General features: G+C 37.3%; 1 protein-coding gene across 2 annotated transcripts; it reads right to left on the bottom strand.

Annotated features, from left to right (window-relative positions):
- Nucleotides 1–228: 228 nt before the first annotated feature.
- mrtfbb (myocardin related transcription factor Bb) lies at nt 229–26352 on the bottom strand. 2 transcript variants are annotated; one of them, XM_055152377.1, is made up of 15 exons: nt 25348–26352; nt 19181–19246; nt 16753–16808; nt 16582–16657; nt 13799–13960; nt 12705–12767; nt 12471–12634; nt 12270–12392; nt 9604–9845; nt 8320–8434; nt 7173–7784; nt 3727–3783; nt 3556–3654; nt 2439–2499; nt 229–1709 (listed from the first exon to the last, which is right to left on the bottom strand). In XM_055152377.1, the coding sequence occupies exons 1-15, from the start codon at nt 25442–25444 to the stop codon at nt 1360–1362; spliced, it is 2343 nt and encodes a 780-aa protein (XP_055008352.1). In that variant the 5' UTR covers nt 25445–26352; the 3' UTR covers nt 229–1359. The 2 variants fall into 2 exon arrangements, with proteins under 2 accessions (XP_055008352.1, XP_020788807.2); XM_020933148.2 differs by lacking the exon at nt 12705–12767 and having other exon boundaries at nt 25348–25687.

The following is a 26352-nucleotide window of genomic DNA, read 5'->3' as shown; positions in this document are numbered from 1 at the left end:
TAAGTCTCATCCTATAGCCAAAATATAACCCAAAATTTCCCAGTAGTGCAAAGAAAATGTACTCACGGTAAATATTGACCCCAAAAAATATTATCCCAGCTTTCATATACTGTACAATAAGTCAATATAGTAATTATCAAGACCTAGATCCAAACTCAATATTACATCTTTTGAATACTCAAATGCCCTCAAAATGGCACCATATAACAAGAAACTGAAACCCAAGAATAAGGAAGCTAGAAAATGTATCTATTTAATTGACAATTGATGTTTATAGATATGTTTGGTTTGCATTTCAAAATTCACAAATTGACAACATTTTGCTTTTAATGTAAAGCACTTAAGAGTATAAAGCATATGAAAGATGCTCAAGTAGTAAGCCGTGTTTACAAATTTGTATAAAAGGTAATATGGCATACATTAAAATACAGACATTATGCAATTATACAATACGTTTTGGTGTTGAGTTAAATTTATAGTCTTCTTTCCAGCACATGTTCCCTCTCAAAGTGCCACCTCTGATTCCCAAAGCGCTGTCAGGAAAAGAGTGATGACAAACGGACCACAGCTTCATTAGTGAAACAGTCTTGAGCTGATCTGATGGGAGCTGCAGATGCCATTGGAAAACAGCTGGAGGTGGTTTCAGACAAGGAGGTTTGTGGTCAGAGGTGGCCTGGAATGTTCATACAGTACGGTCCAATCCACCATCTTGAAATTTCTCTCTTTCAAAAATGGGAGATGACTATTCAAGGTACAAATTAAGCTTTTAGTGCAAAAAAGTGCAAACGCTGGTCCACTGATGAATATGCTTATCCTACATTTGAAACAGGTTGAAAAATGAACCAGAGAAATGCATATACAATGAAACAGATGCATACATGTGTTCTAAAAAAGCCATACAGAAAAGTGTTTTGTTATAATTACTCATAGTTTTCTTGTCCAGTACCACTCCTATGTTAAAGCATTGCTCATTTTAAAGTAAGAGTTAAAAAGGCATTATGTAACTTTTCTGTTTTTAATGTCATTGCTTTGTCTGGCTTGGTTTGCATGTATTTAATTACAAATGTTTTTAATGCTAAAAAATTCTATAAAACATAAAAACAGGCATTCTTACTGTGTTGGTTTGCCTCTCCACAGATCTGACCTGTAACTTACTTGACTCCGTGGAGACAGGAAAGTTGAATGGCACACTGTGAGACATTATAGGCAAAGCAATGACATCTCCATGGAGACAAGCAGGTGCTCCACCAAAAAAGCTCCATAATGCATAGTTAATTTAATCAAAGTACAGATTTCCTAAAAGTACCTTAGTAAGTATTTTGGTCTATATGACAAAAGGGAACGCATGTGGTAACCGTCCTATTCCCAGTTCAAGTGCATTTCATTTGAGTCTAAAAAGTCTGAGGAGAAGATGCCCACGTGACCGGACATTTCTGAGAGGTCCAGCCAGTCCATACTGTCTTCACTCTGGACGTGTGGATCTGAAGCGTTCTCCTCAAACTCCATGTGAATACTGTGCAGGGATGAGTGCAGCCCCTCTGTGTGCTTCAGGGCGGGGGTCTGCGCAGATGGGGCAGGGGGCTGCGCTACGTGGACCACAGCCGGGGGGCGACATAAGACTGTGTTTATGGGTAGAGTGGTAACGCTGGCAGTGACAGGGAGAGGCTGATCCAGACTGTGAGGCTCGGGTTTGACAAAGGGTAGGATCTCTGAAAAATACAGATATACAGTCATTAAATATGCCTGTTATATTACATTATCTGTCTATTTTTAAAGGTTCACTATGTAACTTTACTGATGGAGGGTCTGGCACTTTTTTGGACTTTTAAGGGCCCATATATTTTCAGATCTAGTATGTATATGTGTACATTGTTTCCTCATCAAAATCATACCTGGAGTTGTGTTTTGTTTCATTCACACATGTTTAACACACAAATCCTGCATATTTAGGCTGAATTCTTCTTTCAAACAAAAAACACTTGTTCCACCTTGTGATGTCATGTGGTAATACAGGAAGTGCTTCACTGTGTTTTTAAACTTCATGCACCTTCAGTATAATCATTTGGATAATTTCAGGCCTGGAATTGCCAGTCTCTACTAAACAAAGATAAAAGGAGCTGTTAACTTGAAAACTACTGCTTCATGATATCGTAAGGCATTTTGGAATTGTAAACAGACTAATAATGCAGGATTGCTCAAACGTGTGAATGAAACAAAACACAACTCCTGGTATGTTTTTGATGAGATAACAACATCATAACATGGATTAAAGCTCACAAGAGTAAATTTTATGTACTATTGGACCTTTAAACTTCCTTGAAGACAAGCATGTAATTTCAACAGACAAAGTGAAACTGATTAATAGGCCGTATTGCTAAACTCCGGAAGATCCGAGATGACTTTTCCACAATAAAAAATACTGTTATGATATTACTCACCTCCAGTTTCAATGAGTACATCAAAAAGGTCATCCATCTGCTGACTGGACACAGATGGACACTAAAAAGCAAGACACATGGATTAGAGTAGAGCGTTAGTCTTGCGTTGCTTATCTTATCCACATATTTCCACACACACACAATAAGACAAAGTTGCTGTACACTTTCATGTATTAATGGTGGTTAACTATTTCTGTAGCCACAACTGCCCTGAGGTGAACTGAGAGAGAGAGAGAGACACTTGACTGCCAGTATGCTCTAATGGACCCCTCCGAGTGACCACCACCACCAACCCCATTCTGCCGGGTTTGAAAATGTACAACTCCACCCACGCAGTCAAAATGAAATAACTAATTGGAAAAGCAGATGCAGATCATATTTAGACTACAACTCAGGAGAGATTTCACATTTTTCTGACTTTAATAACAGTACTCCTTATTGTAAACAACTAGGGTTCCAGTGTAGGGTGTAGGGTTCCAGTGTAGTTAGCTCCTCTATTCAGATATTTAAGGCAGTGACTTTCAAAACCCTGTCAAAACTGAAGAAGCTGTTTGGATGAGTTGAAATATATGCACTCTTAAATGTTGAAGCAATAATGTTGTTTCCTCGTGACAAACATACCAGTAGTGTTGTTTTGTTTCATTTACTCATGTTTAACATACAAACTTTAGGCTCAAAAAGAAAACACTGTTCCACCTTGTGATGTCATGTGGTAATACAGAAAGTGCTCCACTGTGTTTTTAAACTCCATACAGCTTCACTTCACACGATTTGGATGATTTCATGATTCCAGCCCTGGAATTACCAATCTCTACTGATCCAAAGGTAAGAAGGGGTTGTTAACTTGGAAACTACTGCTTCATGACATCAGAAGGTGGAACAAAGCATTTTGAGCTTTGGAGATGTACACATACTAATAAAAAGGGTTACTCAAACATATTTGAATGAAACAAAACACAGCTAGGTTTTATTTTGGATTACGTCATAACTAAAAGCTCACAAGAGTCAATTTTGTGTAACATAGAACCTTTAAAACCTTTGTCCAGTTGTTGTGTTCATGTTCAGTTCATGTTCTTTTCCTATAATATTTACACTAACTTTCAGCACAGTTGTTTACCTGTGTGATCAATCCGCGTGTCTGTTTAACGGCCTCTTCGTAGCGAGGTGGGTCTTTGGACTTGTGTGGCAATAGGAGTATAGATGCTTCACTGTGAACCTGAGTAGAAGAAGACACAAGTTTGTAATCGTTTCATAGTGTCACTGTTTATGATTTCAGATTACAATGTACCTTGTCGGCAGATGTGGGGTTGGAGAACGTGGTCAGGACTGCTGCATCTGTCCACGCCTGCACAAATATTTACATGAGTCAACAACACACAGCTCCACTCAAATGGCTTCAATGTGGTATAAATGAGCCTTCTGCAACTGCTTATTTATGGTCATTCCCAAACAATTAGCTGGTATTTAGCTGTAAATGACTAAATAACTTACAGACCCTCTTGCAAAAAAGATTTCGAAACGTGCATTAAATTATCAGTGGAAACAAGAGGAGCCTGTAGTTCACTTGTTTATGATGAAGGGTTAGTGACCACTTACAATCAGTGGTATGGCAAATAAAATAAAATTATACCAAAAAATATTTCTCTTTTTTTTTCATAATGAATTATAATGAATACAAAAAACATTTAGACAGAATTGCAAGAAATATTTAACCCTTTTTGCTGGTACATTACAGTACAGCACAGCACAGCATAGTATTAGCATGGTAATATGAAAAGAAAAGTCTAAAGACATCTGTGTCTCCAGATTATTATTAAATATATAATTTAGATACCAGTGTAGACATGTAATGTACTTTAAATTTACTTGTATTGTACTAAACAGTCAAATATACTGTAGCATCAGTTGGTATATCTGTGCTTGTTTAGAGGAACAGTAAGCAACTTTTTCGTCAGAGGTCACCTGATTGTTTCTATGTCATCGCTCTGCCTTGAATATTACACAGTATGACATTAAACTATAGCTGGTTTTGTAGCTCAGGAATACCTAGAAAAATAGGCATTCTTCTGACTGTGAGTGGGGTCACCTCTCCACAAATATGACCTGTAACTTGGTCTGGTTTGGTCTACATCAAGATAGAAAGGTTTAATACCATACTGTGAAACATTCCAGACAAAGCAATAACATTTTCATGAAGAAAAGCATTTGACAGAGTTACACAATGCAACTTTAATGTACTATTATAATTGTAATTAAGTCAGGCCATTTTGATTAGGGATACACAGATCAGGTATCGGCTCCAAAATACTGGTTCTGCCGAAATCCTGGTTGGGCCTATAAACTGATGTAATAAAACTATTCACTTGTGGTCATGGTCCATAAAATCTCATGATGTTTGAGCTTTTATTTACTCAAAGTTGTTCTGTAGTTACCTGAGAGATAAATACGAGTTAAATAACACATTTAGACATACACTATTTTTAGTTTTTAGGAAAATAAAGCATTTTTAGTACTATACATAGAGCTATAGTATCAGAATCGGTATCGAAACTGAAAAAGCTGCATCCCTAATTCTAACATACTAATCAACATGTGTAAAAAATGTGAAAGTGAAAATAGCATTCTCATAATTGTACTTTGAGCTGTGTATGACATGTCTTATATGTCTCTCCATTACAAAAAGCTCAAATAAACTATATGACCTGAATTAAAAATATGAATATGAAAAACATCAGTTTGAATTTCAGATAATTAACTGATTTATCTTTTAGGCTTTTAGTCCATTATAACACATTTTATGATATGATTATTCTTGTATATTGTGTATCTGCTGAACATTAATGGTCCTGGAGCCATGGTTCTTGGTGCTCTGTGACTCTGTGATGCTAAATTTGGAGTCTCAGATCAGATGGAGGACAGAGGGCAGACGGGCTGTTACTGTCGACACCTGCCCCTCCACCCGCCAAACTCTGACAAGAACCAGGGCATTTCATCACCAACGCAACTACATCGCTGAGGCAACATACAGAGACAGGGAATCAATGGGAACAGCACTGACTGTATTAAAATATTGGGTATCTTTTATTAGGCCTTTTGTTAAGGCTGGACAACAACAACAAAAAAATCATGCTCTTTTTCCTCATATTGATCAGTTATGTTTTTTTATTGGATTTGGTCTTATTAAAAACTAAAAATGTGTAACTTTTCCGGAGTTTGTACTTTAGTTTAAATTATCCAGAGTATAGTATTAAAGTAATCTGTCTTCACATTTATTCAACTACATGTGTTTATGTGCTGAAAATATATTAAAAACATCACAACTTTATGGCCATACTATGGAACATTCTAAGTACCTCTCCATGGAGACAAGCAGGTGATGGACCCTCCACTAAACAAGTTACACAGTGTACCTTTAAATATTAATTTCTTGAAGATAAAATGCAAAAACAAAAATAGCCTAATTTCCTCTTCCAAACTATGAGTTCTTCTCTAAACCTCATGCTTTTACTGACAAATGATGACGGGCTATGGACCTCTCAGTCAAAAAGACCCAAGGTGATCTCAATCTCCAATAAAATATAATAAATTGCACTGCCCTACATTTTAAATACCCAAGTTGATGCATTTCTTTAACAGATGAGTAACAAGTGACTCATGTGCACTGTACCACTAGTCTCAGAGCACTCCAACATCTAATTCTAAAAGTAAAAGCTGCCTGCCATATTACTCAAATGTTAAACAAATTAGTATTAAAATACACTTCCTGCTTCCAATTTCCTGGTTGCTGATGTCGCCTTCTCATTTTAGGTGTTGTTAATCAAATTTCAGATATAATTTATGTAAAATTATGTAAAATCACAAACTATAGTAATTGGACTGAATCTGAGTTTGCAATAGTGATTTTGTGCCTGTCCAGTGAAATCTTGTCAATACAAAAATAAACGATGCATTTTCTGGTGGAGAGGCCATTTGCTTGTTTGTTGTTACTTAACTAGGAATGCTCATTAAACTTATCTATCGTCATGGAGACAAGCAGATAACGGCACCAGGCCTAGTTGTGCTTTAGATCTGTGGAGAGGTGACCCTGCTCACACTAAGAATTCATGTTTTTCAAGTAATTTCTGTGCAAAACAAACATCATAATGACATAAATGCTACATCTATTTTTTTAAGGTTTAACACAATACTATGAAATCAAAGCAAAAGCAATAACATCCCTATTGGTGGTGGACCCAACATGAGAAAAGTGACACAGTACACCTTTAAAAGTCCTAAATTAGGCAGAATTGAGTCTTGTAACCTTTAAGCCATGTTTTAAGCAATGTTGTTACCTCATCAAAAACATACAATACCTTGAGTTGTGCTTTGTTTCATTCACAGGTTTGTTTGAGTAATCCTGAGTTATTATTCTGTCTGCATCCCCAAAACTCTTGCTCTTTTCCACCTTGTGATTAAATGGTAGCTGTAAGGTTAACATGTAGTTTTAGCCTCAATTGAACTGCTTTACTTGTCAATAGAACAACCTTTTGTAGAGTTACAATTGTCTTTTAAGTTTGACAGAAGAACCTAAATATGCAGGATTTGTGTGTTAAACATTTGTGAATGAAACAAAACAACAACAACAAAAGTCCAGGGTTGTTTTTGATGAGGAAACAACATTATAACATAGATCAAAAACCATTCAACAAACCAAAGCAACAAATAAATAAGTAGCGTAGTGGTTGACTCTTTTACCTTCTGAGCAGTGCCTTGCTGCAGTAACTGCACTGAGACTTTGGTGTTTGATCCTGTATTCTGCAGTGGTCCTGGTGGAGATGCCCCTGGATCGTGTAAGTTCATGGACATTAGGACAGGCTGCGCAATATTCCTCTGCGTGACCTCTTGTTTGACCCCTGAAGGCGGTACAGGACACACACTGGACGCCCCAGAGCAGTTTAAAGGTGTAACTACTTCCTGTTTGACCTGTACGAAGGTGGGGCATGACACAGGGGGTGGGGAGTCGCCTTGTTGAAATCTCTTCTCGACCTCCAACTGCATTTTCAACTCCTCCACCAGTCTCTGCTCCTGCTCTAACTTTCTCATCAGCTCCTCAATCTGACGTTCTTTCTCAAACAAGCGCTGGTCCTTGTCCCCCTCTTCGGGACCCTCAGTAGGACAGTCCAGAGTCTCACATGGGACACTGTCTTTCAGGCCCAGTTTGGACACTTTGGAGGCAATAGGCGATACAGGAGGGCTGCTTATGTCCATGCGGTTTTCATGGTACGAGCGAAGTCTCTCGATCAAATCTAGCTTTGTCCCAGAAACAGGTAAAGAGCGAAGTTTGAGCTCTGCCTTTAGTTCAGCAACCTGTAGAGAAAGGAAATATGTTACAATGGTAATCAAAAAGTATATATTTTTACATTATTTGAAAATTTTTGATTAACCATATCTTGAATCTTGAATCAATAAAGTATCTCTTTCCTTCAATCAAAACTGAGACTAAACTGGGACTAAAACTGGACTAATTCTGGACTAGATCAAGACTAGAACAGGATGAAGCAAAGTCAACATTTGGACTCAAAGTGGACTAAAACTAAGATCAAACAACAAGTGTGAATGCACCAAATATCTACAAATATTTGTAAAAGGTTAACAGCTGTTGAGATCTTGGGAAGAAAAAAATTTAATAATTGTTTGATGCTGAATTACGCCCAAAACACATTTTCAAAACACATTTATTTGGAGCAACATCTCTTCAATGATTCTTTGATTAATGCGCCTGCACACTGTCCCTGTAAAATAAACTAAATGAACTAAACTAGCTAAACAATAACACATTAGCTTCATTAAAGCTTTTTTCAACTCAATGATCCATATTATTTGTGTATAATAATGATGCCACCTTCATGTCCTCCAGGTTGGCCGGCAGCTCCGTCCTGTGATTGGTCGGGTTTGGTAGAAGATTTAAAGATGTAGCATTTCCACTGCAACAGCTGCTCTGTACTTCAGACGTCTGCCTGAAAAAAGGGAGTAAAGCCGATTTTAGAAACTATCTCCCATTAATCACAATGAACTTCTGTGTAGGAAGCAGGAAATGTGAAGTATGTGAGACATGGAGCAGCTGGAGTCTTTTTATGAAGCTGAACCAGGTGTTACTGAACAGGATGCCACCTATTTTTCATCAATAAATAGCCTCAATTCATTTCTGTTGTGGCAGTTGTTTTGGGACATTTTACACAACATGAACAACTTTGATGATTGTGATAGTGTTTCTGGACTTTAGTTACGCACTTTGGACCTATCTCCAGATCTTGAGCCAGGATTTTGGTCACGAAGGACTTATCAGATTAATTGACCAAAAAAAGATGTGGTTTGGCACTGGTGAAAGCTCTAAAATTCTTACAATCCCTCACAAAAACAACTGAGTAACTTTGTCAACTAGTACTGGTACTCTGAAGCTAATGACATCATGAAGCTAACTGTAGGCACTGCTTTGTCTGAGGCTTTGTTAGACTTTATTCTGAGCTTTATTTTAACACAATCTGACCAGAAAGAACCTATTTAGCTGGATCTGCAACGGGAGAGATGTTCTGTGCTGTTAAACAAGTCTCTCTCAAATAACACTATGATCACAAGCTAGGTAGTGTTAGACAACAGTTTTTCAGTCACTCTCACCTTTTTTTGTTGCAAATTAAACACCTAAACAGGACCATGAATGCTTGTATTGATCACAGGCTCCTGAAAATGTGTGGTTTAAGTCCATTTCCAGTTTTCAGACAGATCTTAAAACTTATTTGGCAGTGTTTGTTAATGTGATGTCACTGCAAAGTCTCAGTCCATGTTTTCCCTTCTCTGCTGTTGTGCAACTAACCTTAATGAAATAACAGCCAACTTTTTATAAAAAACTAAACTTTTACTACTTAATTAATACTCCAAAAAACATAACCATTACCATTAAGTAGTTATAGTTAATAATCCTGAATCATTTGTTCACTATGAAGTAAGTTTTGTTTATGTTTTATTGAGGCTAATTAGGATGTAAATATTATGAAGCATTGACAAATAATTATTCAACTAATATAACAGTTGGAACTATACGCAGGGAAGACATAGAAACACACAGAATGACCCGGCCCTTGGAAATTGAACCAGGATGACCTCTGTAAAACTTGCAATGTCATCTTACTTGATAGTTGGCGGCTGGACGGTGTTGTAGGTGAACTGTTGTTGGCTAAGTATCTGTAGCTGTAGAAACTGCTGTTGTTGCTCTAGGAGACGGGCGTACGCAGAGTCCATGGGCACGGGGTCCTGCTCCTGTTTCTGATGTGGAGGGATATACTGGTGATACTTCAGCTTCTTCACGCGAGGCTTTGGATCTCTGCTCTTTTTACTGCGACTCTTCTCACCTGCAGCTCTGGACAGGCTTTGCTGCAGGAGAGAATATGCAGGGGTTTCAAAATGATCAAAATGAGGACAGTTGCCATAGCTATTACCAATTTTAAATAAAATATTATATCTTTTGAAGGGGAAAAGTGCTTCAGGGTCCTATATAACACAAAACTGTCTTGATTTGAGACATGTTAGAATAATCCCGTATTATTAGTCTGTCTACATCATCCACCTTGTGATGTCATGAAGTGGTCGTTTTCAGGTTAACAGCAACCTTTTACCTTTAGTTCAGTTGAGATTGGTAATTCCAGAAATGAAATCATCCAAAGGATTCTAGGGAAAGTGCATGGAGTGTAAAAACACAGTAGAGCACTTTGTTTATTACCACATGACATCACAAGGTGGAACATTTTTTTCCAATTTGAGAGAAAAACTCAAATGAAATAATTTCTGTGTTAAACATGTGTTAATTGAGCTGTAGGGGGTTGAATAAATTACTTCTACGGCTAATTATTGGTTCATTCTGTTATTTATTTGTTTCAGGTCTTTGAATAATACAGTCTATTTACAAATTATTTACAAGGATTATCCTGCTTTACTGTTATTGTGTCAGAGGCATAAAGTAGTTTCAGTATTATCATTTATTGCAGTATATCTCTGTAGCAATATAACGTGTTTCAAAATTTGTGATCGTGACAGGCTGGCCTAATAATGATTTTTTTTAAATTCATTTTTCTATGTTTATAAACATAGGCTAATACTGGACAAAGGACAGAAATGTAGACATCTATCACTAGCTAGAATAATGTATTTTAAGACAAATGAGTAACTTGATGAAGTGATGAAATCTGACCAAGCTGGAGTGAAGAATATGTTTTCAAGAGCCAACAAAGATTTCTGACTACAAAAAAAAACATTGTAAAACATTAAATTAACTTTATAATAAAAAAAGACTACAGAGACCAGCAAGGGACCAAACATTAAAGAGCTCATATTACACTATTTTCTGTTATAATGTTATGTTTTTTTCTTGGCTCAAACATATCTGGAGTTATTTCATTCACACATGTTTAACACACAGACTTTAGGCTGAGTTATTCTCTCACACAGAAAACACTGTTCCACCTTGTGATGTCAAGTGCTGATACAATAATAATAATAATAATGCTTCCCTAGTGTTACTTAAACATATGTGAATGAAAGAAAACACAACTCCAGGTATGTTTTTGATGAGGTAACAACATTCTTACATGACTTAAATGGACTAAAGAGTCCATTTTGGTAATATATAGACCTGGCATTGTTAATTTAAGGTGGATCAGGAAATGGTTCATAACTGTCTCCCTCATTCTTTAACACCTGAGATCGCAGGATACAGATGGAAAGGACTTGGCGTATTAACAAGTGACACTGCAGTGATGAAAGCGGGGCTGAGGTGGACTAACCCGAACACAAATGTCCAATTTATCTTGCTCTCATGTTCCAGGGAGGATAGCAGCGCCCTGATAAATGTCCAGACCACTCTCTAGTCCTTTGATTTCTGGCTAAGGTTTTGCACAGTCTGTCATTCGAGACTAATTGAAGACAAACTCGAGCTGGCACAAAGTTAAGAACAAGCACTCAAAATCCCTGCTGTCTTTGAACTCAGCAGTGAACAGTGACTTGAAGTTCACCCCTGAAATGATGTGACTGTAAGTATGACAAAACACAGGGCTATATCTTTGACAAGACACGTCGCGTTACATTTCCAAAGAAAACACACAGTGAATACGAGTTAGGGCCAGAGGTTAATGCCACGCCAGATGTATACGGACACTTACATCATGAAACAAAATATAAAATCATTACTGCATTTGGGGAAGTTTGATGTGGTGGTGAAGAACATGATACATATTGAAATTGATGATCGACTGTATGTTATGGCATTGTTCAGCTCAATTACCAAAGGGCTTTTGAAGAGGTTTTTCTTTTTTCTTTTTGAAGAATGTCGTTTATAGGGGCTTGCTTTCTTTCAGGGGGCAGTACCACAAATCACTTCTATTGTTACTGCGGCAAGTTTAATGACGCAACCCTCCCCATTAACCTGAATTTAAAGGTGCATTATGTAACCTTTATGGTGCCAGTGTCTAAACTAAACTCAGTGTTCCAAAGTATGGCCTTAAACTTCTCTTGTAACTGTGTTTTTACTGGCCAATAATGCATTGAAAGGTGCATTCTTATTGTGAGTGGGGTGACCTCTCCACAGATATGACCTCTAAATTGCACAGCGGAGTCATCTGCTCCATGAAGATAGCTAAGTTTAATGCCATACTATGGAACGTTCCAGGCAAAGCAAAGGAAAAAGTTACATAGGCATTTTAAGATCTGGCAAATAATGACAAATGTGCCAGTTTGAAAAATGCCATAAAAATGTATAAAGTGACAAATGACAGGCTTACTTATTAATTGGTTTGTTAGACTCACCTTGACCAAAACTGGACCTGGTGTGACATTATGAACAGTTTTTGGAGGAGATGACATTTGACAATAGTTCTGTTTTTCGCTGCTGTGAGCCACTTCAACTGTTGACTGCGACTTGGGTGAAGACTACAAAAAACAAAGACAATGCAAACTATTATTAAACACATTGTGTTCTTTTAAGGCATGATATGATCCTTAACTTACCTGTTTGTGGGAGTTACAGGAGGGGGACTGGGCGCTTTCCTTGTCCCCACTTTCTCTTGACGAACTGGAGCTGTCAGACTTTTGGCTGCAGGGAGAAGAGCCGTCACTACTGTCCTCGTCAAAGCTGTACACATCTGGAGTCTTAATACTGCTCAGTTCATCACCTGAAAACAAGTAATAGAAATGAGATCGAGAGATACTTGTTGAAACAGATATCCACATCTCCTTTTTTACCTGTTTCTTTCATTTGTGTTTTGTTTGTTTTGGACTGTGTGAAGCATCTTGGCCTGTCAAATGCTATACAAATGTTATTAGATAGATTGTTGGATAAATCTGTTGTTTTTTGTAGTTTTTTCTAAGTTCTAACTAAAAGTAAAAGTAAGTGATGGTCACATATTAAACCTAAGCTAGAGGTGGAAGATGTATGAATAAATGAACAGTGTCAAAACAGTTGCCTTGACGATATTTCAAATTACAATATTGAGTGTAGAAAAAATACAACTTTTGTGTGATCAATGAACCTGAACAAAGCACATTTTGGATGGATTGCAAAAATATTAATATTGTGATCAGAATAATAAAAATATCTAAAAATATTCATTGTTGTTAATATTTTCCACCATTTGTCTTTTTGATGTGCTAACAAAGGCTATGTTTACATGCACACCATAACCTCATTATAATCTGATTTCTGGACCTTCACAGGCTTCAGATTGTGTTATTTTCTGATCTATGTTGTTTTCTCATCACAAACAAACCTTGAGTTGTGTTATGTTTCATTCACACATGTTTAGTACACAAACCCTGCATATTTAGGCTGTGCTCTTCTCTCAAATAGAAAACACTTTGTTCCACCTTGTGATGTCATGTGGTAATACAGGAAGTGCTTCACTGTGTTTTTAAACTCCACACACTTTCACCAGAATAATTTGGATGACTTCAGTTCTGGAATTGTTAGTTTCAGCTAAACAAAAGGTAACTATTAGCTTCAAAACTACCGCTTCAGGACATCACAATGTAGAACAGAGCATTTTGAGTTTTGGAGATGTAGACATACTAATAATAAAGGATTACTCAAAAATGTGTGAATGAAACCACAACACAACATTCTAACATGACTTAAAACTCACAAGAGTAAATTTTGTGTAATAGAGGACCTTTAACATTATTGAAGTGACATGCAAACAACAAAATCTGATGTGCATAATCATGATCAGAAACAATTCAGATTATTTTGCTGTTTATGTATCTTTTAATAGTCTTAATAACTCCTGAAATCTTATAATGACCAGCTTTTGAGTGTGCATGTAACCCCTGCCAACACGTACCATTTCCAGGCTCTTTGTCTTCTGATTTCACAGGTAGGATGTTTTTCTCCACCAGCTCCATGGGCCCTGGTCGCTGGGAGATCTTCTCATTCAGAGAGTCAGCGAGTCTGGCCTTCTTCAGTCTCAGCTGTGCAGCCTGGAGCGATGAGTCTGCCTGGGTCTCTGTAAACACAATCAACAACAGCTCTGCAGTTTATGTGTTAAAACAACACACAGCAATCCTATGATTCAAAACACGGAGATGGGGGATGTGAACACCATCTATATGCAAGTAAACAAACTGAATAATTACACAAGCCCATAAAAGCCTGGGAGCTCAATACTATTACTTCTGCTACTATTACTACTAGTTTTTTTCTTAATTTTTTTAAGATCCTAGCCCAGAGTAACCCCTTGAGAAAGAAAACTGTGCCTCAAGGCTGACTCAAGTATACTACTACCACCACTACTATTACCAATACTAATATTGCTACTCCAACTACTCCTACTTCTCCTTCTACAACTCCTACAACTCCTACCACTACTAATACTGCTACTCCTACTACCTCTTCTACAGCTCCTACTCTGACAATTACTACTAATACTACTACTACAACCACCTCTATAACAACAACTACAAAATTAAAGCCGCAAGCGGCGTCGAACGGCCCTCGCCCGCCGCGCCCGCGAACGCCGTGCCCGCAAATAGTGTGCCCCGCCAACACCATACCGTAAACGCCGTGTCCGCAAACTCTGGGCCTGCAAATGGCAAAATGACATAGTGCGCCTTTAGATGTTCTTTGCACCCCCTACTGGCCAACCTTGAAAAATTCCCATGTCAGCAATATATGTTTTTTCTTGTAGTCATTAATAGAATTTAATTCCCAAATTTGGTGCAGATCCGACAATGTTGATGTTTCATGTCTATGGTAGGGGGCGCTATAGTGTTTTTTCATATGTTTTATAGTGTATTATATTCAGACTGAGATCACACATAGTGATTCAAATTTCAGCCGATCGGACTAAGTCTGTGGGAACAGGAGCAAATAATGTCACCTTGAAATTAGGCGAAATTTTGATCAAATTTGCGGCTTCGCCGCACGAAAACCGTGACAGTTATCAAAAAAAATCAGCTAACTTTAGATGTTCCACTTCTGTAGATGATGTACGGTGATTTTCAGCCCTGTGGGTGAAGCACCTTCAGAGGAGTTCGTTCAAACGTAACGTCAGCGAAAATGCGGACTCAAATTTCAATCCAAGATGGCCGCCTTCTGGTTTGTCAGGAGGCGTGGCCATAATAATATTTTTTGTTTGTCTTCACATGATGAATGTGTGTACCGAAATTCGTGGCTCTATGACAAAGATGACGGGGACGTCTCCCATAGGCGCCAAATTTTTGAGTCTTTGCGCCCCTGCTGGCAAACAGTGAAAATGGTATCATGTCCATAATATAATTTTTTGCTCGTTATCATGCATAGAATTTAATTCCCAAATTTGGTGCAGATCTGACTATGTTGACGTTTCATGTCTATGGTAGGGGGCGCTATAGTGTTCACTTTTCATATGTTTTATAGTGTATTATATTCAGACTGAGATCACACATTAGTGATTCAAATTTCAGCACAATCGGACTAAGTCTGTGTGAACAGGAACAAATAATGTCACCTTGAATTTAGGCGAAATTTTTACCGAAATTTGCGGCTTCGCCGCACGTAAACCGTAACAGTTATCAAAAAAAATCAGCTAACTTTAGATGTTCCACTTGTCTAGATGATGTACGGTGATTTTCAGGCCTGTGGGTGAAGCACCTTCAGAGGAGTTCGTTCAAACGCAATGACAGCGAAAATGCGGACTGAAATTTCAATCCAAGATGGCCGCCTTCTGGTTTGTCAGGGGGCGTGGCCATAATAATATTTTTTGTTTGTCTTCACATGACGAATGTGTGTACCGAATTTCGTGGCTCTACGACAAAGTTGACCGGGACGTCTCCCATAGACGCCAAAATTTTGAGTTTTCCAGGTGGCGCTGTGTCGCCATTTTTTTATGCCCGTGTACGAAACCTATATTTTATCGAATTTTTCGCCACTTCTGAATATTGTGCCAAGTTTGGTGAGTTTTTGAACGTGTTTAGGGGGTCAAATTAGAGCTCAAAGAGCAGAAGAATAATAATAAAATAATAATAATAATAATTCGAGCAAAAACAATATATCCGAAAACTTTAGATCAACATATTATACGTTTTTTGAAAGCTCTCGACCTTCCCCACGTCACCGTGGGGTCATTGGTGAGTGACGGGCACTGAGGCGCTCGTCATTCGCCATCTCGTCGAGGTCACCCATGGCCTTCCATTGACTTCATTCATTTTAGCAGTAGTAAATATGAGGCAGGCCTTGGGCGTGGGTTACTGGGATACTGCTGTTTGTGCTGGGGGCGACCGTGGACAAGTTGCATGTCGTCTTGTCGCATTCGACATGCGCACGTCGCTCCCCATTCGTCCGCTGAGCGGAAGCAATAGGCCTACGCCCTGAAATATACAACTACAGCAATTACTACTACTACTACTACAACTATTATTGCTGCTGCTACTGCTGCTATTATACAACTAATATTATTACTAATACAACTTCTACCCACAACTACACCTAAGTCAAATTCACTTCACCATGGAGATGAAAAAAATCTTTTGTCTGTAACGGAAAATACAATCTTTCCTTCCAATACATTTCTCATGAATCAGTGTAAACCAGTTGTCTGAATAGGGCCCTAACTGGTGTGGCCTTATCAGAAGCAGTGATGTTAATTACCTTGGAGGATGTGCATGCGGACCAGTTCAGAGCGCTCAGGTCGACTGCACAGTTTATGCTTCAGGAAAGTCCCAGTCTGCAATAAAAAGTCATTAATTCTTACATGAGTCTAAACACAACTCATGATCAATGTTTGTTTTGTTGACGATACAGTGTTAGTTAAAGACTCACCCGAGCTCTCTCCAGGCTGCGGATCTGCTCATGAAAAACAGCTGGGGCTTTCAGAGCTAAAAAAACCAACAAGTATTATATTTTTTATCATGAGTCATAGATTCGTATTAGCCACAACAAAGATGTAATGATGTCACGTCAAAGATAACTTGACCTTTGCTTAAATGCTGTCATTAAAAACCCACAGTCTATAATCAATGGGCTTTTGGTTTTTCCTCTCTAAGCATGTATAAACTGAAACAGGATGTGCTGAGAGTTATTTATTTTTACCAATATTACAATGATTGTGTATGATCTACTGGATATTGAAGGTTTGTTGCACTGAAATGTGTCTAAGTAAAATGTGTCTTTTTCATTCCGTGACTGATGATGCAAATCTTCTCCCATGAACCAGGAAATGAGGTCTTAATTTGGGACTAGCCCGAAACTACAGTGGCTTGATTTGAACAAAAAAAAAAAAGAAAAAAAAGAAAAAGAAAAAAAAAAGTACCACTTTTCAATAACTACATCTTAATTAACCTTAATACAGCATGGACACACACACACTGTAACAACTTAATTAAGGGATTAGGTGCTAGGGCTAATGATTAATTACGTAGTCACTGATTCATTCTTAAAATGATAATGTTGTTTCCTCATCAGAAACATACCTGGAGTTGTGCTTTGTTTCATTCACACATGTTTAACACTCAAACCTTGCATGAAACAGAGCATTTTGAGCTTTGAAGATGTAGGCAAACTAATAATAAAGGATTACGCAAACATGTGTGAATGAAACAAAACACAGCTCCGGGTATGTTTTCGATGAAGTAATTCTGACATGGCTTTAAGCTCACAAGAGTCAGTTTTGAATAATAGAACCTTTAATAAGCAATTTGTTCGTTATGAATTAAGTCTGAAGTGTTCATGCTTTATTAAAGCTAATAAAAAGTGTAGCTATTATAAAGTGTTACCAAAATATATATATATAGAATAATCCCAGAGAAACACATACATTGTATTTGCTCCAACAGTCATCAGTAGTTCCTGTTTAACCATAAAACTACGACAATACAGTGACTGCCTCTGCGATTAGTAATAACCGTGTCATCGCTACAGTCTGCCTCGTCACCTCTGCTGGGACGGGGGCTGTTAGCTTTAGGACAGTGTGAGAGGGGGAGCGGGAGAGAGAAATGGAGAGAGGGGAAAGGGATAAAGGAGGACAGGGAGAGAGGAGGAGAGGAAGAGACGGAGAGAGGAGGAGAAGAGAGGGCAATGAGACAGAGAGGGAGAGAGAGAGGGGGAAAGGCAGATAGACAGAGAGACAGACACGGAGAGGGGGGGGGGTGGGGGTGGGGGGGGGGTGAAGAGTGTGTCAGCTCTGAAACCAAAACATTCCTGATGGAGCAGAGACCTCAGCACATACCTGACATAAGCTCACAAGAGGAGACTGCACAGAGGAACAGTCTAACTTAGAGGGGTTCATAGGGGTGAAAGTAGACTTCCTCTTTTGGAACAAACCTATGACTAATGACAGTTGTGCTAAAGTCTGACCATCACAGTTATAGTTTAAGGAAAAGGAAGAAGCTGTAATTGAAAAAAGGAGTTAACTTCTTCAAAATGTTGGCACTGGTGCAGGTATTACATCATCGTGCAAAATATTAATAGAAAATGAACAGTCAAGTGCTTTCAAATTCTAATTTTGTTTTTTCATCTGTAGCTTTTCATCCTTTTAGAGCAAAATATTGGAGCATACAGTCATTGATACTTTACAGCTGATGTCATCATCATTTCCTGGAGACGTGATGCTAACTAGAAGCACTATTCTATTAGAACATCTTTTAATTAAGTTTGACTTTAATCTGAGTTTTACATTCTGACCAGATAGAGAAGATTTCCATGGTGTTACCATGGAAATGGCTGAACATTCCCCTAACAGAGATGTATGTAGAACACCCCCAGCGTGATGTCACTGCAAAGTATCAGTTGATGCATTTGCTATACTTAAAGAGTACATGACCTGACACTGATATATATTTTTAGTTTTTTATTGGTTTAGGACAACATTTTGTTCAGTGGTTCTTTATCAACTAAAATGATTTGAATGGCTATAAACTATGATACTGGACTGGTGACATGTGTGCACCCAATTTTGCAAATGGGGAAGGAAATTAACAGTTTGACATTGAAAATGTGGAAAGAGAGAAGAATGGACAATTGTGCATGTAAGACGATGTTGTGTTAATATGAAATATGAAGTGGAGACTCAACAATACAGTTTTTATTTTTATGCAACTGTTTGTCTAAGTATGCTATTTTTGTTATCACATACCTACTGCTTTAGTTTGATTATTTTTATTATGAAACATCATAAATATTTAAATAAGAAAACAACAACATATTAAGGGCGAATAGACTATGAGGAGACTGTATTTTAAATCTTACTCACGTGGCATGATGCCCTGCTCAACCAGCTGCTCTCGACTTCGTCTCTGCTGCAGACACAACTGAAGAACTACAAGACACAAATAATAGGAAAATAACACAAAAACAAATCAAATAAATCAACTGGTAATCAGATATGTTTTCTTTATATTAAGTTACTAACCACATTTTCAAATAGGTTCAAACAAAGAAACATATTATAAGCCAATAGAGCATATAGCTGCCAGTGTGCTTTTTGTGCTGGTTCCAATTAAATATATAAAGATGGCTCAATTTTTGTTTCAGTCAATACTCTTAAAGGGCCCATATTACACTATTTTCTGATCTATGCTATAATGTTGTTTGCTCATCAAAAACATTTTCTTTCATTCACACATGTGGTAATACAAGAAGTGCTCCACTCCATACACCGTCACTAGTATCATTTGGATCATTTCGGCCCAGGAATTGTCAGTATCTGAACTAAAGGTAAAAGGTAGCCAATAACTTGAGAACTACTGCTTCATGACATCACAAGGTGGAACAGAGCATTCTGAGCTTTCGAGACACAGACAGACTAATAATGCAGGCTTACTCAAGCATTTGTGAACAAAACAACATTCTGACATGTCTTAAAGCTTACAAAAGTCAATTTCGCTGAATATAGGACCTTTACATATAAATAGCTTTTTAATCTAGTCCTTTAGTCATAATAACTTTACTTTATAATTCATAAAGTTAGATTTAATAAAGCTAGTCACATATGTGAGTAATGGTAATGTAATTAGACAAAGGGAAATGAAAAATGTGTGAACAATGGTGAAATTGGCATGTTTCTTCTCAGATTAATCTCCCATGAAAACTTAAATGTAATATTGTGACATCCTTAGTTCAAATCAAGGACTTCTCCCATGAACCCAATGCAAATCACTACAGACTAGTCAAAACATAATTGCTGTGTTGAAAGAATATAAAAAAGAAAAAAACACTGGACAAAACAGATTATCATTAACTAGAGTGAAAGTTAATATCTCTATCCATCACAAATTAAATTCCCTCAACAATTCAAGATTAAGAAACTTCTAATGCTTTTGATGATAGCTCTGTGACGCATGTCTGGTCAATACAGGGTCTGGCTATGCACAGTTACAGCTGATAAGTTATAGCTGAACATCAAAGTTGGGGCCACACGTACAGCCTTCTCCAGTCAATATAAACTAGGCAGAGAGTGGAGTTAAAACATTGATAAACAAAGCAGTGCGGACATGATTCAAGACAAAAACACGGATTAGAAAAGAAGGCCTCTCTGATAAATGAGGTGCAGCTTTGGCAATGCTCTCACTGCAGGAGAAATGGTCCAAGTTTGCATGCACACTTTTGTACTAAATCAGTTTTATTGTTGGACCTTTTATCAAATCTCAAGTGTAATCGTGTATTTGTAATGATTCAATGATGATATCACACAATCCGATACAATTAGCAGACGTAATATTGTTTTAGTTTCTAACTTCTGAGTAATTAGATCATCTACTAATAATAGTTTTGTAATGTTGGAGTGATTAGAATTTGGTTGTAGTTCCAGGCCAAGCTGATGTCATAACCATAAATAACTGTACTGGGGCACTGCATTACACATGAAAGTATTAAGTAAAACAAAATAAGGAAGTACATGGAAAAGCAAAAAAGGATATACGGAATAAATGAACTGTCCAATGCTGAAGTACGTGGTAATCCTAACTAATATACAAGCTATTTTTCTATAATGAACAGGTTTAATCCCTGAATTGTTTCAAAGGGAGTAAAGTGACAAATGGTAAAGATTAATGAACTAAAAACCTCACTGAAGAAAAACCGCTGGCACTAAACAAGTGTTATATCAACAACAACACAACTGATAGTGGCATCGTGATTAGAGTTAGACCAGTATAATGGCAGACTGATATAAATGCCCACAGTTTGCCCTTTTTAGCATAAAAATTTTAGATGAAGATTTTGATCTAATTTAGGGAACTGGCTCCGCACCATAGACTGTAAACAGGTCCATTTATATATAATCTATGCACACATTAGTCTCAAAATATTGTCTGAGTTTACTGAGCATAGGTTGCTTGGCATCAGCCATGAACAAAACAAAAAACAAAACACTAGTATCTACAGTAACTAAAACTGTAAAATTTTAATATATTCTGTTATTAAATTCACTACAGTAATTACAGAGTTTAAAGTGCCACAACCCTCTTATTATAAATGGTCACATTTTTATATAGTTCTTTTCCACCTATTTCTAGGAATGCTCACCCACACTCATACAGGAGTGTACACAAACACTGGGACCAAGGTGGGTTAATACAAAGACAAAACAACAGCATTTATCTGTGGAAGTTGAATCACATCATCAGTGGATCTGACCAATGATGTTTATGTGAAGCGGGGGATTTTAACTGCCAACCTTTGGATCAGTGGACAAAGATTCTACCAACCCCTTAAATGTGTAGAACTGAAGAAAAACACTTCACTTATACCACCAAGTCACAGTCCAGAAACAAACACAAACACATACAAAAAGTACTTGTTTGCAAAGAACTACATTATGTAACACACTTGGTCTTTTCCATCTAGTGTTCATAAAACTGTGTCATTATTAAAGAGCCCAATGTATACACAATGTACTCTTTATTATTACCAATTGCATTGCTTGGTTGGTTTATACAGTATTTAAGGGAAAACAGCGCCTCCCTCTCCAGTCTCCAGGGAGGGACTCTGTGTCTGAACAAGTCTCACTGAGTCACACAGCAAAAATAAACGGGGCAGCTGTGAGAACAAGGCCTGGGAACCGCCAAATTTAGGGGCAGTTAAGAGGGCAGGAAGAGGACCGTGGACTGGTGGGTAGTTGGGGGACGACAACCAGCAGAGCTATGGGAGCAGTGGACACAATTTGCTTGTTTTGACTGTAGAAGTGGAAGTAGTAAAAGTCTGTATGCACGTGAAATTAGGCCTGTCACGATAATTATTACATTGGGTTATCATTCAATACATGACAGATGGAACATACATTTTTGGGGGTCAGTCTTTATCATGGGTAAATTTTCTTTATATTAGTGGAAGAATATTGTTTATTTTTGTTATTATATTATTTGAGCTGTAGAGTGTTGAATTATGAACTTTTATGACTCATTATAAATACAAACTAACTACTTAAGTGTTATTTACTACACCTTTAACTTCTCAGTTACTGATATAAGTTGTTATTGTTCCCAAATTTTTGATTAAGTGAAACAAATCATCTCTAAAACTACTACATAATCTTGGATCATTGAGCTTCCTTTAACTAAGCATTACATCAAAATAAGCATTAATACTGGCTTTATCTGTATCCCTATCAAATTTGACAATAATGAATGCCTCATGGGGTTAACTTTATATTGAAAACAAGATAAGAATGCAGAGTTTCATTTATGCATATATTTTCCTCCCTGGGGGTCAACTCGAGGGTCACTTGTCAGACCTAAACCCTGGTTAAACTTCCAATGATGCAACCTGCCTGCCTCATCGCACCACAGGGTAAACACAAGGTAGCAGTTGATGTAATCTCCGATCCCAGACCAAGATCCTGGATGTTTTCCATTTGATTTTGATATTTTGATTTGATATTTCTAAAGAAAGACAAATACTACTAGAAATATGTTTGGTGTGGTTTGCTCTCATGCTGTTATGACGGAGCGTATGTTAGTTTAGGCTGACACCGCTGACTTTTTGATTATAAATATTAAAACTGCCAAATACAACTCTATTTAGTGGAGATTAATACGATTTATCAAGAGAAAAACAAATACAAAAGGGATATTACAAATCAGTGTATACAGGGTTGATACATGGTTCAGAGTGGAGCACAGCCATAACTCTCCAGTATGCCTAATATAAAGATGTATGGAGTGCACATGCCTTAACCTACATGCACGTGCAAGCTACATCTGACTTTATTGTATGTGAATGTTGTTTTTACTTATTCAATTCATACCGTACAACAAAAAGAGAGAGAAAAAAAAAAAAATATATGGTATGTGACGGTCAGGTCAAGAAAAAATATTATTGCTTTTGGTTGTCAATCTAAATCATTGCTTGGCTACAAATGTTATAATAGAGAATTAGTCCTACGGTGAAACCAAGTAATTATAAGTAATAAAATTGAAGCACTCTTTTATTAAAGGCCCCGCATTTCACTATTTTCTGATCTGTTATAATGTTGTTTCCTCATCATAAACATGCCTGGAGTTGTGTTTTGTTTTCATTCACACACATTAAACACACAAACCCTGCATAATTCTCTCATATAGAAAACTTCCACCTTGTGATGTCATGTGGTAATACAGGAAGCGCTCCACTATGTTTTTAAACTCCATACAATTTCAATAGAATAATTTGGATAATTTAAGGTCACTGTTAACTTGAAAACTATTGCTTCATGACATCACAAGGTGGAACAGAGCATTTTGAGCTTTATAGATGTAGACAGACTAACAACAAAAGGGTTGCAAATGTGTGAATTATACAAAACACAACTCCAGATATGTTTTTGATGAGATAACAACATTATAACATGACTTAAGAAAGTGGAATGTGTATGTGAATGACGGTGGTGGTCGGAGGGGACGATGGCGCTCGCTTCTGTCAGTCTACCCTTGGGCATCTGTGGGTACAACAGTAGCTTACCATCACCCATGTGTGGAATGAACAAAGTACTCAGTGAAGTGCTTTGGTTCTCATAAAATGAGCTATATATAAATGCAATGTTTAATTAATTAATGATTAATTAATTAATTAAAGCTCACAAGAGTCAATTTTGCATAATATAGGACCTTTAATAATAGATTTTTGCACTTTGCCATTCCAAACATTGTGTTAAATGTATTAGGTGACAGACAGTATATTTTGTGTTTTTATGTTGGCTGCACTATAACCCTGAACTGAAAGATTAAAATTTGAGTGTCATACCACAAATGCCTAATCAATTCTAGATACACTTATCGGAAAACAGCATTATTGAGCGTATTAACTTTCTCATGCCTCTCATATTTCTGAATCTGTTTGCCACCACTTATGTAGATATGTTTGCCCATAATCCCCTTTTATCAGTTAACTGTGTGCTTGGCAACCAAATGACAAATGGCCCTGATTCAATGATAAATAATGTCAACACAAAGCATTATTTTGTTATTTAAACCTAATCACACAGAGCTGGCTTGTTTGTGGGCACATTAGATGGGGGCATTACTTTTTCCTTGGTTACAGCTTTCAACACAAGTGAGTGGGCGTGTCCAGTGCTCACACACTCACTTCTTTGCCCGTTACAGCTATTTTTAGACCAACGATAAAACTGTGATTACATCATAATAAAGAAAGTGTCTTTAGAAAAATGAAAGGCAATGTGCTATGCTAAAAAATTTTGTTTTTGTTTAATTGGCTGAAATTGAATAATATTCAATTAAACAGCTTCGTTTTTTCTGCTATTCTCATGGGGTTAGTAGTGTTGAGCATTACAGGATTTACATATTCTTCCTTCTATCCTTCTATAATTGACATAGTATATAAACTAGATGTCCTTCCCCCTTTAATACAAGATATAATTAATACCATTATTTGTCCCACAGTTGGGTAATTACAGTATTGAAACAGAAAGTTCAAGAACAGCAGGAGAAAATAAAACATGAAATCAGAATCAAAATGAGTAACTAATAAAAGACTTAACAAATAGACATAATATTGAATCATTTAACCAGGCTTGGGACCAGTAAAAAGTACACCCTGTACAAAATTACCATTGCTCAACCTATTTCACAGTTTAATTAGAAGTAATAATCACCAATTTGAATTAACCTTGTCATGTTGAAATGATAGTGAAGTGAAATAGTGTTTAAACATGTACAATATCTATTTCAATATGTACAAATACTTAGAATGAAAGTAATTGATGACTAATTTGTCAGTATTTCAGAAGAAACAAGTTATATATTACACTGCATTACAAAGAAACCAAAGTGTATTTTTAACACAGAGCTAACTGAGGGAGAGCAGATGCGTAAGCTTGGTTTGATGGTTTAACTGCCCTGTTATTTTCTGGTCAGCCCAAACTTCTCTGCAAACATATTAATATCAATGAAAAAGTTCTCTTTGAAAATCATGATAAGTCAGTACCTGTTTTGAACTTGCCCCTGCAGATTGGGGGGGTCTCCACTTGAAGGCAAGCCATAGGGGACAGTGGTACGGCAGATGTCCAGCTCTGGAGTCCCATGGAGCGAAAAGGCCAGCCAGGAGCAAATCACTGCCCAGAGAGGAGTCACTGAAAGCAGCTACGAACCACCACGAGTCAGTCCCTCCTCTCTCTGGCTCCAGCTTGGCCTCAGCCGACCAAACTGTGAGTGGTATAACGTCATGAGGAGAAGCGGGAGGGAACACAAGTCTGCTCAAGTTAACCCTTTGCTCGTGTCTCTCTCAAAGGAATCAAGCCCCCAAGAACTTTGTGTATGAGTTTTGGGATCCAGGAAATTCTCGGACAATCTGTAATATTGAAAAAAGGAAAGCTGGGAATACATGTCTATAGCCAAAACTAAAATGAGCAAGATTTTGTCCTTAGGGAGAATAAAGAGCAGCCAAAAGTCACTTGTGCTGGTCAGTAAAGTTTTTTTTGAAATTGCTATAAGATTTTATTAGAATTATTTGTTGATTTCATATGTATGCTGCTCTATAAACTCTTGAATGCTGATAGACTGCAATTGTATAGTTAGATAGCTGTATAGAAGAACTGAAACTAATTGATGCCACAAATAAATATAAAATACACAACAATATTAAACACGCTGTTGTACAAATTGCTGCAACTTGTATTTAGTAGTTAAATGTTGAACTGAGAAAGCACGAGTGGATTTTCGTAGAGGCTTGATGTGGGTAAAGAAGCTAAACAGGAAGTGAGATAACAAGGAATTAAGGGCGTTTTTATGGGACTGCTCCACGAAGGCAACAGACTGGAGCCCATAGATGTCAAGGTGCAGAAACACAGTGACTTTTGGCAAACCACTGAGTCTTATAACACTACAGTATAAACATACAAATTTCCAAAAGCAAATGAAGCTAACGTAATGGAAATAAACTATCCTATACAATGTGAGACTGATAGAAAGTGATATCAAAAGATGGAATCTT

This window comes from Boleophthalmus pectinirostris, unplaced genomic scaffold, assembly GCF_026225935.1.
Source record: "Boleophthalmus pectinirostris isolate CB_2022bp ecotype Guang Dong unplaced genomic scaffold, ASM2622593v1 HiC_scaffold_17, whole genome shotgun sequence".
NCBI lineage: Eukaryota > Metazoa > Chordata > Actinopteri > Gobiiformes > Gobiidae > Boleophthalmus > Boleophthalmus pectinirostris.
Note: the sequence above shows the minus strand (reverse complement) of the source record. Positions and strands in the feature narration are given on the sequence as shown.

Coding starts and splice junctions, on each gene's coding strand:
- mrtfbb (XM_055152377.1), bottom strand. CDS start 25,444: ATGGGACTCCAGAGCTGGACATCTGCCGTACCACTGTCCCCTATGGCT. Junction 8,435..9,603: donor GTCCAGCCGCCAACTATCAA/GTAAGATGACAT, acceptor CCCTTTTTTCAG/GCAGACGTCTGAAGTACAGA. Junction 3,655..3,726: donor ACCCCACATCTGCCGACAAG/GTACATTGTAAT, acceptor TCTTCTACTCAG/GTTCACAGTGAAGCATCTAT.